We start from the raw sequence: 16,538 nt of genomic DNA on the forward strand, positions 1-16,538 counted from the left end.
ACAGTTCAACCTGAGGGGGAGATGAATGTTTGCATCAAATGTCATGGCTATCCATCCAATAGTTGTTGAGATATTTCAGTCTGGACCAAAGTGGTGGACTGACCAACCAACTTTCATCCCAACGTGTCATCCTGCTCGTAAGGCTTCAAATAAAATGTGATGTGGATGATCATTGATCAGTCAGCAGGTCAACTGTTGCTTTGGTTTTCAGTGCAGTTCTGAGCTCTGGTGCAGGATTACAGGCAGTCACAGGTTGTAAAAAGGCTTTTGGTGATCTGCCAGTTCTTAACCTTTCTGAGTGGAACAAAATGAAAGACGGTCTGAAGAAATGAGCGTGATATAAACTGGTCTACATTTTTCAGATTCTCCAGCGCTGACTTTGGCATTCTCTAACAAAAATATGCTTATTTCCACTTTTAGAGATTTCAGTTTCATCAACAGATTGAAGTCTGACTTGAGTCAAATCAACCACCAATTACTCTACTGAGAATATACGCATTTTAATCATTTTTTATCACCTTTAAAAGGCAGTTAGGCATTTTTTTTTTTGTGCGATTAATTTGCACATCATTACGTGCATTCATTACGTAGTATTCTTTTTAGGATCAAGGTCAGTTATCTGAGCTGTTGCACCGCGAATTAAGACGTCAGCCAATCGTGTTGTGTGGAACTGGTTGAGCTACGCCTATAGAACAACAACCCGGAGGCTCGGTAGTCTCAACCAAGACAGCAAACTTTATCTCTCCTTCAACCTTGACAAAGAGAGCGCAGACCAAATCCACTCCTTCAGTTCTTACCTTTCACAATAAAAGCCCTAGACATGTAATATTTGAACACAAGTATTTAAAAAAAAAGTACATTTCAAAAAATGATTTAGACGTGTAAATTAATGTTGAAACATTTTATGCAAAAACCCTCACATCTAAGGTAGTTAGTGCTAAAGACGCACAGCTTATACTCTTTAAACTAAACTAAATTGTGGAGCTTCTTCGTGAGAAAACCGTCTGGAAACATACAAAATGACTGATTCTTAAATCAGCTGTTCTGGTTTTACAGGAATGATGAATTTTTCTATATAAATACCATACTGTTGCACCTGTAATAAAGTGAAAACTTCAAACCTCAGTGGACAAACAGCAGCAACTTGTTTACACAATGTCACTCCTCAGACCTTTGCAATTATGTGACAAGCCGCCTTCAGCAGTGAGAGAAGAACATAAAGAATGGGTCTTGTTAAAACACATGGGCATGAACTGCCTTCCATAATTACAGTCACCACTACAAACAGCCGACAGGGCGGAGCTGGGCTCGCAGGCCCGGGAAGGAGACATGGTTAGTTAATTCCTTAGACGACAGGCGACAACTTTGCCACTTTTATTCTGGTTGCTTCGGTCGACAGATTTAATTTTCGGTCTCTTTGCTGGGGAGGGGACAATGTGTGATATAGCAGTTTACAAAATGCACTATATGTTTTATACTGATGTTTGTAATATGGGGAAACTTTTACAATTAAATGTGAGATTACCTTCTTTACACTGTTATAACACGTGTAAGTCAGTCAGCCAAGAAGTAATGCACTTCACAGCAGTACATTCATGATGCTAGACAACTAATTAACATCTCCATCAAAGCCGGTGTAATGACTCAAAGTGTTCCCCTCTGAAAAACATGTACAGGCCTGCTCTTTTTTCTCATCATCTTTTTGGTTTGCTTCTTGTTTTGGAGACTCTGTTCCTTCTTGTTCCTTGGTCCTTATGCACTTCATGCATCAGTGCTAGAGGCTTTATCCATATAGTTAAACAGTAATAGATTTATACATTAAACACAACCTGGTGGAGCCCCGCAAAGTAGGACATCACCTGACATTTTAGGGTCACGTCTTTAACATAATGAGGAAAACTTTAAAATGTATATTCTATAGTGATAGTGGCTGCATTTGAATTTGACACCTGTATATGTTTTTATATTTAAAAAAATCAAAATCACTGATTTGAAACCCTTCATTTGTGGTGGAGAGGTGAAATAAACGTAAGGCTTAAGACAAAATGTGATCATAGCTAACAATGCAGTGTGGGTTTCTAACCAACGAGTTCCTTCTTTATTAAGAACATCAATGCGCCGCTGGTTTTATAAAACATTAAAATTAGCCAAAATATGGTGCAAGGAAAAAATTTAATCAAGCAACGCTTTTATCAGCAATTGATTTTTGGTGATATTTCATATATGCACGCAAATTCATCTTCTTTGAAAATGTTAGATTCAGTCTATCATGCTGTGTTATGATTTGTCTCTGATTCAAATTTCTGCACACATCATTACAGTTTTGTATGAGAAGGTTGACTTGTCTTCCACAGACTGTATACAAGTAGTCAACGTATAGTCAACACGATGTCCCCGTTGGTTTGTGGACTGCCGTTTATGAAGTTTGGCCGTTGCCATCTTGGTTTTTGGCTGTAGCCATCTTGTTTTTTTGCAACCAGAAGTGCCACGAGAGGGTGGAGCTAAGTACAACTGAACGCTGAATAAGACATTTTTAGGCGACCAAAATGTTACAATTAACTTCCTTGAACTGAAAACACACTGTGAAAGGGTTAAAGGTGTAAGAGGAAAACACGGACAACTCCCAGACCAGACAACGCACAAGACACAAGGTAGCCCCGTCCTAAAGCATCCCCTGCTTTATGGTCTATCTGACTCTAAATGGGACCATAATTTACTAAATGAACATCATGCTGTATTGAAGAACATTTGAAAGTAGTGATTGAGACCATAAACTCATGTTTACAATGTTTACTGAGGTAATAAATCAAGAGAGAAGTAGGCTCATTTTCTCATAGACTGCTATACAACCAGAGGAGTCGCCCCCTGCTGGCTGGTAGAGAGAATGCAGGTTTAAGACAAATTGGCTTCACTTCTCAGACCCGGAGGTTTCCCTCTGAATGGAACACTGGTATATTTTTTTGTAAGGCCATATTACACAAACTGCCTCCTCATTTATGTTCTCTACTGACTCCCAAAAACTATCAAGAGCTGCAAACTTTGGTCATGTGAACAAATTATGTACGTCATTCCTCGAACCTGCACCATTTTTGGGAAATTGCTTTTAGAGTTTTCGCACCCTCATGTTGGTTGAGCTACAGAGTCATTTTAAATGAGATTATTTTATAAGCATGCAACATTTTTAAAACAGGATTAAGGTCTATTTGAACACTGAATGTACTTGCCCTGTTACTGAACATCACTGCTAATCCACTGGTTTGTTATGTTTCTTCTTTCTTTCGGCTGTTCTGTTTTTAAGTCTGTTATTTGTGCTTTTATGTGGAACTTTTCTGCACCGTCTCGGCTAGGACTCCTTATCCTGGTGAAATAAAGGTAAAATAATAAATATAGAAGTATGTAATAGGCACTACCTTAACAATGACTGTCTGACGATTGCATCAGTGTTTTCTCAGAAGCTAACACTTTCCAAGAGTGTAAGCAGATGTTCTGCATTTCTTGAATAGCACAAGTTGGATCAAGCTCTGTATTGTTAAAACAGGAAGAAGGTCGCAGCCCCGCTGAACTCATGGAGGATCATGGAGAAAACAAGAGTTTGCCACATGGGTTATAAACCAAACTCATTGTTGCTGTCTAACAAAATCCTGTTGTCTTTGCAACCCTTTGAGGATCAGAGCAACAGTTCACTGTAAGTACAAACCATAATGCTCTCTGATCCTCCCTGTTTCACGCATATTTTTGCAGGACATGCAGTACAAGGCCATACATGCATGGTTGTCTTATTATTTAATACTCATTGATTGATCCATGCCTGGCATCAATATTTTTGGCTTGTGTATTTGACACAAGAAGAAATCTGTGCTTGCACATCTTTTCCAATACAACATGTGGATGATCTGCGGCTGGGAGCGTGAGCCGACAGGTGGGACTGACTCCTGAAACACCGGGTATGTTTTTCCTCTCTGATGACAGACATTGCTTTGTCTTTACTCCAAGTGTATATGTACTCTTAAGATTTGTCTTTTTTTCTAGACTTAACAGTCGAGTCTGTTAACACTCCAAAGTTTCCCCCACAGTGTGTTCAGGGAGGTTTGCCATGATAAAATCTAGCATAAAATGGAGTCACACACATTGTGGAATGGAAAATATGGTGTTCTGCCATCATGGTGCACCGTGCCAAACAGGCTTTAACAATGTATAACTTCACCAGTGTGCATCCGACAGAGGAGGCATTAGGTTAATTTTCTGTCCAAAGGTTCTACTGCTTCTTCAAGATTAGAAACACTCCTTCTAAATGTATTCCTACAACAGCTTGTTCTGCAAAGTCTTGATAATCTAATAAAGAATGCAGCGCCACAAATTGAAAAAAAGATCTGCAATTCAACCTGGAGACGTTGCACATTTGTGTTTCAGATTGCTGTCTAATTGAATTACCTGTTGATTGTGGTTTGGAAATATAAAACTGGTGCTTGACTCACAGTCTTTTTCTTTTTTCCTAAAGAGAAAGTCAGCTCCTGGGGTTCCCCCTGTTTGATAGAGGACTTGCCAGAAAGCAAACATAACAAAAGCAGCGAAACAAGCAAACTCACACTGCAAGACTGTATTTCAAATACACATTCCTTTTGTTACTCCCAGATTCTTGATCTGCAGCACAACATCCGACATTGTGAAAAAAATCTAATCTGTGTTTGGAGCTGCCAGGAGCCGCTCGGTGCCAGGATCCACGATTTATCTGGTCATTTGGTGCGCTGTATTTGAGTTTCCTCCTTCTGGCTCCTCAATAATCTATCATTAAAGTGAAACCACAAAATCAACTCCATTCTGTGATTTATATCTCCATCACAACACTGGAGAGCGATGTTTGGATGTAGGCTCTGTGAAAAAGTATTGTGTGTTTGAGTCTGAAAGGCAGGTTTAAATACGTGTAATTCAACTTGTCCAAAGTTTATGAGTTCTTGACAAATGCTTTGGTTTACAGGAAACCTGAGGAGGACGAAGACGTGCAGATGCAAACTCCTGGTTGTGTCTCTTCTTTACAGTCTTGCCCATAAAGATGTCCCACTAAAATCCTCCATATATTTTAAGATACTAATATGTAATGATTGTGTCTACTCAATCTGGATTGGATTACACCAGTTTTTTCATCAATTTGTGTTCAAAGTCCTCAGGCCTCTCTCAGTAACTACTAGCTGTTTCAAACTATTGGTTTACCAAATCCGCATACACCATTAAACCTTAAGGAATGTCTTAGCTAGTGTAAACTGGTTGTTAGCAATGATTATTCATGGATGGTAGTGCCATCCATAACTTCCAAATAATAACAGGCCAAACAATATATTAAACTTAACTGGTAACTGTGCCCCTGACTGACCAGCCCCGTAATTCTGGAGTCATAAGAAGCGTCTTTTTCTCCATGATTTGTGAAAACTTTCCAAAACTACAACCTATCCTAACCTGAACCCTTCAAGGTCAATGACTGACCTCAACCATCTCGCCAGAGTTTCACAGATCAAGGTTTGCCATCTAGATGTGACAAATGAGCTCTACAACAGGCAGTTACTGGGTGTAACTATATTCATCAAAATCTCTACATAAGTGCAAGAAAGTGCGTGTGGTGTGATCTCCACTCAGTAAACACTTATGTCATAACAAGGCTAAGTTTGAACATGGAAACAGCTGGTTCAACCTGCTCCTGGCTATACTGAGATAACTGGAATTTTTCAGCTGTAAGAAGTCTCATCATGCGCAGGTGTTGCTTTAAAGTGGCAGTAGGCAGTATATTTTTGGCATCATTGGGCAAAAAATTCCATAATAACCTTTCAGTATAATTTAATTCAAGTGTTCTGAGAGAAAACTAGACTTCTGCTCCTCCTCATGGCTCTGTTTTCAGGCTTTAGAAAATCTAGCCTGTGACGGGAGACTTTGACCAATCACAGGTAATTTCATTGAGAGAGCATTCCTATTGCTATGTGACTGGAACTTGGCGTTCCTTCACCAGATTTCACAATGGCGGCGGCATCAAGATGATTCTGAGAACATCTGAGGAGAGAAATAGACATTAACGTAACATAATATTGATTCATATTTGATCAGCGCTGACCAGTTTGACCGTTTGGTCGGAGTTCGCGAGTGATTGACAGCCGGCTCTCACAGACGGCAGATGGACAGCAGACCTCAGATCAGCTCTGACTGCTTGTTTTCCTCTGTGAAATTTTGCAGATGCCGTTAGGAGCACCGGAGGACATCGGAGGACACAGAGGAACATGATTTTTTTCAGATTACGTGTCTCAAGCACTGCTACTTTAAGTGAGAAACCGTCTCACTTATCTTTTTTATTTTTATGAAAATAACTTTTTTTAATCAGATTTTCTCAATTCTCGCCTATTTCAGCTTTAACAGTGGAGGACAATAATAAAGATGGATTGAAGTAGGTTCTCTCTGGCTTTCATACCCAGCCTGACACCTGATGAAAGTGAAGAGAGGGGACCGAAGGATGACTGGACTGAAAACCGGAGCGCTAAATCACCATTTTTTCTTTTGTCTCACAAGGACTTATTCTGTGAAAGATTATTCTGTCTGAAAGTAGTCAAATGAGGCATAACCGCCAGCGGTCCAGCTTCAGATATAACACCATGTTTCTGGTTAGAAGACAGTTTAAGGGAGCACGTGGAGGCCTTGTACAGGAGTAGTTAGAGAGCTTTGAGATTAGTGTGGTGTAGGTATAAAGCCACCCTAAATACAGGGCTCAGGCCATAATTTCAACCATATATCGGACCAAGTAACCATTATATGGTGGTTAAGTGGTCAGTTTAGAAGGGCGAGTGTATTCTTGATGTAAATATCCTCTCCCCTTTATGAGGACAAGCTTTTCATGTGATACAATTGAATCAAACATTTAACGCCTTTAGAACCCCAGTAAAACTGCTGTGAAGGCAGAAGGCAAAAGGTGCTTCGCCATGATTATACAGCACAAATAGTTACAGCCTGTAGTGATGACATCTGACAGGGGGTACTTTTCCTTTTGCTAAATGCCTCTGTCTGTCAATATAGCTCTGGTCTGAGTGTTACATAATAAATATGAATGTGGATATGGACCAGTCATGTTGGTCTTCTTTAACTTTATAGCATCACATTTTTTTTTTTAACAATTTCACTATTTATACAGCAGGATATTAAAGCTGCTCTAATGTTTTTTTTAATGTTGCAGACTGGACAATTGTTACATAAAAAGTCAGTTGCATGTTCCAAGATGGTCTAACTTAACACCTCACAGTGTGACACGGTGTCAGATGTGGCCACAATATTGTGCTCTTTGTTTACTGAGCTTAAAGCAAACTTTTACTGGGCAGTTAATGGAAGTCTGCCCCCCCCCCCCTGGAACAGCCATATGACAGCTTATAAAAGACATCTGCCATTTTTGGCCGTTCTTGAGACAACGTCAGCAAAAGCCGGTGTCTGAATCTCACTGTGGCTCTAAAAGAGCACCAAAAACAGTCCTGTTGTGTTCAATGTGGCTAAAATATGTTTCCTGTGATTAGGAGCTGCTTTTTTTTACAGCTGTGACGACAGATACAACGGTGACATGTTTGCTTTAAATGTTGGTTGGTTGGTTGGTTGACAAACTGTTAAAAGTTCTCTTTAAATGTTGTATTATATTACATTAGAGAAAGTACAGTGTTTGGATCTCCGTAAGATAAGAAATCTGGGAGTTGTACTTTCTCTAATGTAATAAAATATACATGTTGAAGGGAGCATTTCAAGTGATCCATGTGATGCAAAATCCCCACTAGCTGTGTGTTGTGCTCACTGATCAGTTGGTTGATGAAGCCAGCTGATACATCCTGTATCCTGATTAATCCCAAATAACTGCTGTTTTTATTTAGAGTTAGGTTTTGTTCTTCTTTTCTTAAACTGGGCCTGTCCAATGACCACACCCAGAGGGTGATCGTCACTTGTGTGTCCCTCATGCCTGTATAATTGCTGGTGCGTCGATTGGGAGTCAAGGTTACTCATCCTCCAGCCTATTGTATAGGCTACCTGGCAGAGTACCAAAAACCAATTGACATGCAGTGAACCTTGGGGTTTGTGGGCCTCTGTGGGTCCGCCAGTTACCAGTTTGGTATGTTTAAAATAAATAAACTTAAATAATAAAGTTAATTATTGAATAAAGTCATAACTATTGTCATAACTGTAATTCCTTGCTCTCTGGCATCAGCAAAAATCCCTCTCCTGCCTCCAGCTCATCCAAAACTGCAGATTTTGACCCGGACCAGGAAACATCTCCACATTTCATCAATCCTGGCTTCCTTCCACTGACTACCTGTTGCTTTTAGAAATGATTTTAAAATATTACTGATTACTTACAAAGCCCTGAGATGTTATTTATCACATCTCTTATTGCCTTCCCTACATCCTGAGATCCTCAGATGTGTTGTTCCTTGTGGTACCAAGGTCCAGATTCATATAGAGCCGTTGCAGTCGGTACTCCTAGACTGTGGGATGACCTGTGTGAGGAGATCAGGGCTGCACATTCTGTCTTCTCTTTTAAAACCCCACTTCTGTGATTTTATTTATCTTTCATGACAGTTTAGGGGTGGCTGTATACCTCAGGGGGGGAGATCGGGTTGTCCTTTAACCACAAGGTTGGCGGTTCAATCCCTGACTTCTACTGTTTCCAACACAAGGAAGGCCAACAAACTGAACAAGCTGGTAAGGAAAGCTATATAGTTGGATCTGAACTGTACAATCTGGAGGTGGTGTCAGAGGGGAGGATGAGGAGAAAGCTGGACCCTATCCTGGAGATCCCCTCCCACCCTCCTCTATGATGAGCTAGTCAAGATGAGGAGCATGTTCAGCCACAGACTCAAGGTAGCCGCTGGTAGCCCTCCAAGGCTGACCCCCCCATATGAGAACTATGAAAACTTTAAGAACTTTAAACACGCACAATCTGCACAGTCTGCACAATATGCACAATATGCACAATCTGCAACCACCTTGGACTTTTAACCACTGGTGCACTTTCACATGGATATTAATCCACTCTAATAAATCCTATATACCACTGTATACACTGTACATATGTACATATTACATTTATTTATTGACGGACTGTACATACTATGTTCACCCATTCACTCTGTATCCTTATATCTCTATTTATACCTGTATACCTCTCCTGTGTTTCATTCTGTTTGCTGCTGTTGCTGCTTTGACACCTGAATTTCCCTCCGGGGATTACAGGCTGTGTAAAGGAAATTCAGAGTTTTGTTTCTAAACACATTATAAATGTTGAAAACGAATGACTGAAAACATGTGCAAAGGCTGTTGTAGTTGTGGATTGTGGAGTTAGACCGTTAAACTGTTCTTGTGTTCAGGATTTTTTAGGCGGGGCTGAAATCATGACTCGATGACGCACTGGAGCCATCCTTAACATAACTCCACCCATCTTCACAAGCATGGTTTTTGAAAGACAAAATAGAAACCCAGCATGTCATCAAAAGATACCCGGACTTTAAGATTCATCTTATCTTATTGTCTGCAAATTGAAATGTCCTTGTGCGAGACACTGAACCCCAAGTTGCTCCCCGGGCGCTTCACAGCAGCCCACTGCTCCTAAATGCCTAGAGGTCATTTAATGCAGAGGTCATGTATCTACCTGTATGCATATGATGATTGTAATAAAGTTGAAGTTTTGTTTTACTCTGTGTTTGATTATTGTCTTTTATTTAATTTCATTCACCTTGTGTTTTTATTGTAAAGCACTTTGTAACTGTGTTCTGAAAGGTGCTATATAATTAGTTTATTTTTATTATTATTATTATTATTATACAAGTAAAACAGGTTGGTAATTCGGCTTTGTGTGAAACAGCAACCATGGCTACATGTAATAAACCCTTTTCAGTAGATCATCAGTATAATGTAGAATAGGACTGTGTCTCAGACTGGTTTGAGTGGTGCCCACCTGTTGATGACTCCCTGACTATCACATGGAGAATCACAGCTGTGCTAAACAAAGTCATGCATATTAAACAGCATGCCTTTTCTTCGTGATTTGCTTTTCCCGCTCTGGCTCTCTCTCTCTCTCTCTCTCTGCTCTGGAAATAGCGGACTCCATGTAGAAGAATCCAGAGCTCAGGATTTGGAGGCGTGAAACTTTCCCTCAACTTTTCCTCCCTCCCCCGGCCAATAACAGGGCCGGCTCTGCTGTAGGGACGGCTGTGATTTGCCTGAGCCTGCTGTCCGCAGACTGACTGACAGCCCGGAGGAAAGACCTCTTCTCTCTGTGTGTGTGTGTGTGTGTTGGCCCGTGTTGGACTTGAAGAGGCTCTACGTGACTCTGTGAGACTGTGAGAGTGGGCAGCACTTCTGAACGGAGACGCAGCGGTGAGGACAGTTCAGAGACTCAGAGAGGAGAGGAGAGGAGACGGAGACGGAGACGGAGTCGGGCGTCCATCCGTCAAACTAGCTGGAGGAACACACTAACACACCCTTATGGCTGCTTGAGACACAACCATACACCCCCCCTCCCCCTTTTTCTCTTTCTCTGGAACTTTTTGGCTTTTAGTATTGTCCTGACCAGAAGCTGTTGCAAGTCTAAGTAGTTGCTCCAAGTGCAAAAGTGAATCCACTCTCCGTGGACGTCTGTGGCGGTCATGGATACCCATATAAGATGGAAAGTTAAACGGAGGATAAGGGACGCCCAAATCACTCTGGCGGTGATTCTGCTTTTTGTCACATCGCAAGCAAGTTCAGGTAAGAAGATGGATCCAGTTTGGAGCTGCGCTCATAAACTTTTCCTCTTTGGTTCTGTAGTGGATCACTAGTGGATCACTAGCTGGGATGACCAACCCTCCTATAAACTCATCTTTGTGCCTTTTATTGGGCCCTTAATGTATTCAGCTTGGTCTGTCTCAAAACTATGGGACTTGTCAAAGTATCAAAAGCCTTTGAGAGAGTTTGAGAGAAAATAGAAGTCATTGTGTCTGAGGAGCTGCTGCAGTGAAGTTGTGCAAAGGTTTTTTGCGCGTTGCAAAACCATCCAATAGCTGATCCATACAGATGTAGGCCTGAATAATGCTGGTTGTGGTTTAGTTTACATGCATTAGATAGTGAAAGGATAGACTGTACAATGTGTCCCTGAATTACAAATGTAATGGATTTTTTTCAGAAGAAGTTTTTGCATTTTGCAGACTTATTATTAGGTTGTCAAATAACTTTTCTTTGCAGTTCAAGAAAGTTTAAAAAGTCTTTTTTTTATAACTTTTTTTTCACCCTTTTCTTTTCTTTTTTTCTAACTGATGAGAGGGATGAGCATAGTTTTGATCAGAGGGAGGGGCTGCAGCTCATCTGAAGTGGCAGGGTGGAGCCGCCTTAAACACTGACATCACAACTCAGTTTCTAAAGCACAGGGCTCTTTGTAAAGGATCAACCCCCCTCCCCCCATTATATATTTCATTAATTGCATTCTACAAATTTTCCACATGCTTCTTAGTAACAGTTATATAACTCAGAGTGTGAAGAATGTAAAAGTTTGGACTCAGTTAGACTCAGTCAGGCTTGAAGGAAGGAAGAAGGGATTTTTTTTTTTTAAATCATTAGACAGTTTAATGTGGCACTGCTGTGTCCCATGGGTGCTCAGAGGTCATGCAGTGCTGTGGCAGTGGGTCTGGGTATCTGGCCTGCATTTATTATTAGCACCCCGGCACGGTTGGTGGTCTGCTGTCTGCTGTCCGTGAGGCTCTGACGCAGGCCTTTGAGGTGAACAGGTGGTTTCTTCTGTCTGCTTCATGGACAGCTACATTGTGCTGATGGTGTGAATGTGATGTTGTGCCTGACCGAGTCAGACGCTCAGTCTGAAGCTCAGTTAGTCCACCCTGGTGAAAATGATTAAACAGATGCAGTTGAATTGGCTTTACAAGCTCATATACTGTTAAGGAATTACTGCAGCCTGTTTATTTCCATGTTGCCTGTAAACACTGGTTGTTAACTGAACATCACTTAGGTGACTGTATAACGGTCGGATCCAGATCTGGGTCACTATGGATGACAGAGGATGAGCTGACGTTAGAGAAATTGGGACTGAATCCATTTTGATGCTGCAAGCTGGATACAATCAGCTCTTAACACCGATAGAGAGTCTTGTTAAGTGATCCTCAAGGGGTCTGGTACAATTCCTGAAACTTGACACTTGACCCATGCCAAATAGGAAATACTCGATGACTAGCAACATGCCAACTACATGCAAGTTCTATGTAAACTAATTAAGTTAAAGCATTTCATTTGTATTCATCTTTTTGCAGTTCAGTTAAACATTACATAGTATTGATTAAACTTTAATATTGACACTAATATTAAATTATGGTAAAATATTACATTTTTGCAAGTATCTTCTCATCAACGTATACAAACGGTAATGCAGGCAACTAGACGCTTTGTCAGCAGTAAAAGATTCATCTTGACCCGAACCACATGACCTCTGATAGCCTCAGGGAGGACCTGGATATACATTCATCTGAAAGCCTGCAGAGGCCTGCCCAGACACAGCAGCACTGCTCATCTGGGACCTGTCAGCTCTATACACAGTAGTGTACTTGCATTACAATGCAGGTATGACAGAAGTATTTATATGGATTAAACTGTAAAATAAAATAAAAAATGCATTCATTGTCTATTTTGTATTTATTTCATAACCATATGGTATTGGATATCATATTAATTATTTATTTAATAATTAATTCATGATTTAATAGGTCAAGTTCCTTAAATGGTGGGACTTTTACATTCCACTGAAATTACAACCAAAGTGAATGGGCAACTATAATAACACACAATTGACTGTGGACACAGTTTAGAGTTGATGTTACATCTTTGAGTTATTATAATATATTAATGTTTGAAAACTGTTTAATTTAGTGATGCTTTCGTGGATGGTCGGGGTCCAATAACTAGTCCCACAATGAATTTCCAAATACACAGATCTAAGCTCAGACTCTAACAACAAATCTCTTATGAAATGATTTTATAATTTATAATCAATAATATAATAATATTATAATTAATAATATAAATTAAGGTCGACATTTAGTCAAATAACAATTTAAGCCCTGCAAAATGTTGTCATTAAAATGTCAAATGTAGTTTATAAAGCTGCATTCATTTTGGTGGCATTTGTTTTCACCACCTGGAGGCAGCAGATGAAGCTGAATACACAACACTGACATTCACTTTATAAAGAGATTGAATGTGTTAGTAAACAGTTAGGCTTCATTTATACATCCAGCAGACACACAACAACACTAGCAGTCATGTGGAGTCCTCTTTCTGTCCACTTGGCTAGTTAGGGTTAGGGTTAAGGGCAGGCAGGTGGTTTACCTTGAAACCAGGTTGAGAACAGTGACAGTGAAGAAACACTATAAAATAGTTGGCTGTAAAACCACTGGGGTTAGCAGAAAGATGCTAAATGCTACGTAGAGCTGAGGCAAAGTGCAGAGTCAGGTACTCCCTGTCTGTGGGTGTGTCACACAGAGGAATCCCTCTCACATCATATTCACAGTTGTTTGTTAATAAATATAAATAAAAGATATGTTAGCCTGTTAAATGGTTAGCCTGTTAGCCTAAAGTGATATAATGGAATAGCATATGTACACACCTAATAGTAAAGAGAACAAACATTGAGATATGCTTCTAGGGTTATTCTTGTAGTGTATATAGACAGATTGTTTTTGCACATTAATGTTACCAAATTGTTTGAAGTTAACAGCAACCTGAGGTCAGAGAGGATCAGCACACTGAATACAGGTCAAGCTCTGCACAATCAGAGCGACTGAGTGAAGTCACAGTTCTTCAGGGAGGTCACCTTGCCTCGGCATTAATGAGGAAACCTTCCTTTTAACCTCGTTGAGTAGTGGTAGTAACAGAGGGCCTATAAGACATGGAGGTTAAGAATGAGGGGTCGGAGTTCAAAGGTGAAGGTCAGGACTTCCAGATTACCGCTGCTGTCAGCTGTACAGTTTCATTGCCTGAAGAAAGGAATTCTTGCTGTTGAAGCTCCACTTCAGTAAATCCTCCTCTGACTCTCGGAGGTCAGAGATAAGGAGGGTGTAATAATATATTTAATGCTTTATTATACCTCCATGCTGGTGACAGCCGTTCGCCAGAGGCGTCCATCTGTCCATCCCATTCTCATGAATGTGACATCTCAGGAACGCCTTGAGGGATTGTCTTCAACATTTGTCACAAATTTGGTGGTCAAAGGTCAAGGTCACTGTAACTCAAGAATTCATATGTCAATTATGACAGTTTGGACATTTTGGACAGACAACTGTAACTTGACTGGTTGGCGGAGGCCTATACATCCACGTAGCGATCATTTTAGTTAAGAAATAGAATCTCTGCAACAACGTACAGTTTGTTGGACTCTGTATTAAATTGGCATCTTTAGCCTGAGACTGATTTAAAGATGTTTTGTTTGTCTTGTTTCTAGCTAGTTTCCAGATTCAAATGCCTCCTTTTGTGGGACCTCAGCTGTTTTGTAGTTTTATGATCAGCATACCTGCTGCAGACCAAATCTGCCTTCTTCTCCGAATAGTTTGTGTTTCTGCTGAGTTGCTTTTTAGTTTCCTCAATCAATGAACTCTTTTCACAATTCTTAGAAAATCTGTTTTGACTCTTTTTACTTTGGTTTGTTATCATTAATTACCCAGATTTTTTTTGTCTGTAACAAACATTCACACAGGACCAGAACCTACTGGTGCAGAGTATTTAAGTCATCAAAAAAACTGAAATAACATTCTTTGAATACCTTGTGCAAATGAAAACAAGGATGGATTTTGGCCAAAGCTGCTGATGCTAATAGAGGACAGTATTGAAAGGAGCAGCGGACATGCTGAGGAATTAAGAATATGGTCGTGATTCAAGAATTAAGCTAAATATATTAAGAGCTGGTATTTGTTTTATCCTTAGGTACATTTTAAAGGGATAAACAGAAGAAGGCCTTGCTGTTTCACTGAGCGCCTTCACATCTGGATTCGATAAGTTCCATTGTGCTGTCTGCTAAGCCCTCCAAAAACCCCGAAAAAATGTTTTCCAGATGTTTTCTTCCCATTCTTGGTGGAACAGGGGAGCATGAAAAAAATATACTGTTGCATTTTTCAAAAGAAAATACGGCACTCTGAGCTGGTTTTCTGAGAGAAAATTCCTAATCGAATAACATCTGCAGCCTTATAGCTGAGTTTGTAAAAATACTAGCAGTGGCGTTGCGTTTCAGCCAGGTTTGCACACACACATCCAGGGTCATTAAAAGGTTCTTTTTGTTTAAGCCAGCCAACTTTATGACAGGGTTAAAGGTCGAATACAGCTGGTGCGCAGCTGTTTTTCATTTACAGTCTCTATATCTGGACAGCTCCTCTTCTAAAGGAATTTATAAGGATAAGTACATTTTGCCGTTTCGTCACCGTGCATAAAGTTCTTCATGAGGCCAATTAGAGAAGCGTATAGAGGTGATTGAATCATCAGTGCATAACTTCCGGTGTGCGTCATTTGTACATTTTACAGGATGCTAACAGCTGGTTGCCCTGAATGATGCCATACATCTAAAGTCCTTTTCATTTTGTTAATGTCATACCTAGTTATATAACTGAATGAAAGAACAGTTGGTTTCGTTGAGATCCATCAAAATCAAACTTAAACCTGTGAGGAACTTTTGTCTTCCCCTTATGGAAGTAAGAGAAATTACACAAACACTGTCGACGCTGCTCAGGACGTACGCCTGCAGGTGAGCTTGGCACATCGCCCCCCCAAGCCTCGAGGAAGAGCGCCGGGGTTTGAAGCAAATTCTCTTAGTGGCCAAACGGTGGAATTACAACCTCCGTGTTCGTCACGTGATGCTATTGGGCCCAAAAACACTTTCCCCATAGACTTATATTGGGAAAGAGACATCTGTAACTCAGTGGATGATTTTTTTAGGTGAATCAACTCCCCAGTATGAACACTCTAATAGCCCCTATTTATATCATTAGGCCCTAAAAGTTGTAAAATGTACTAATAGCTGAATCCAGAGTTATTTCCCTTCCTCCGTTCATGTGAATGAGACCCAGACCGAGGCTGGAGCGAGGGCTGGGATCAGTTAAAGGAAACGCTACTGCGTCTGCTCTACGGGCCCAATGGATGAGGAAGATCACCGGATGATCTGGGTACTGTATAACAGCAGTCGAGCCGTTTAGGCTTCATGCGCCACTGAGACACTCTGATAAGAATGAACGGGAGCCTCCAACGCTGTATCCAGTTCTCTTTATACGGATATGCAGGGCACGTTTTGAACGGGCACCGCACTAGTAACTTACAAATACTGACCTGTCCAAGAGCTGTAACGCAACATTTGTCCTCCCTTAAGGTGGGTTTATGGTTGCCGCATGTGAAGCCGGTGTGAGGTGCGCTTGCTATAAAATTACGTCATCGGGCTTTCGCGTTGTTCGCAAGTTGTCGCGGCGCTTTCATTTCAACATGGACGCCTTCGAGGGAAGACTGGCCAAGCAGGTTGGCCT

At 40.6% G+C, this 16,538-nt stretch overlaps 1 protein-coding gene and 1 long non-coding RNA gene across 5 annotated transcripts in view; both read left to right on the forward strand.

Moving 5' to 3' along the window:
* The first annotated feature begins 3,210 nt into the window (after window positions 1-3,210).
* On the forward strand, window positions 3,211-5,308 carry LOC141757038 (uncharacterized). Its single transcript, XR_012591576.1, has 4 exons — window positions 3,211-3,372; window positions 3,539-3,685; window positions 4,633-4,747; window positions 4,986-5,308. It is a non-coding gene; the product is annotated as an uncharacterized LOC141757038 (long non-coding RNA).
* A 4,926-nt stretch (window positions 5,309-10,234) lies between these two features.
* The window catches only part of col5a1 (procollagen, type V, alpha 1), an 87,863-nt gene continuing 81,559 nt past the window's right edge, over window positions 10,235-16,538 (forward strand). For 3 of the 4 annotated variants that reach the window (XM_074618209.1, XM_074618210.1, XM_074618207.1), the window contains exon 1: window positions 10,235-10,749. In XM_074618209.1, the coding sequence (XP_074474310.1) occupies window positions 10,650-10,749 (100 nt within the window). In that variant the 5' untranslated portion in view covers window positions 10,235-10,649. The remainder of the gene's footprint in view (window positions 10,750-16,538) is intronic. The other variant, XM_074618208.1, reaches the window with a different exon arrangement.

Source organism: Sebastes fasciatus, chromosome 19 (genome assembly GCF_043250625.1).
Source record: "Sebastes fasciatus isolate fSebFas1 chromosome 19, fSebFas1.pri, whole genome shotgun sequence".
In the NCBI taxonomy this organism is placed as follows: Eukaryota; Metazoa; Chordata; class Actinopteri; order Perciformes; family Sebastidae; genus Sebastes; species Sebastes fasciatus.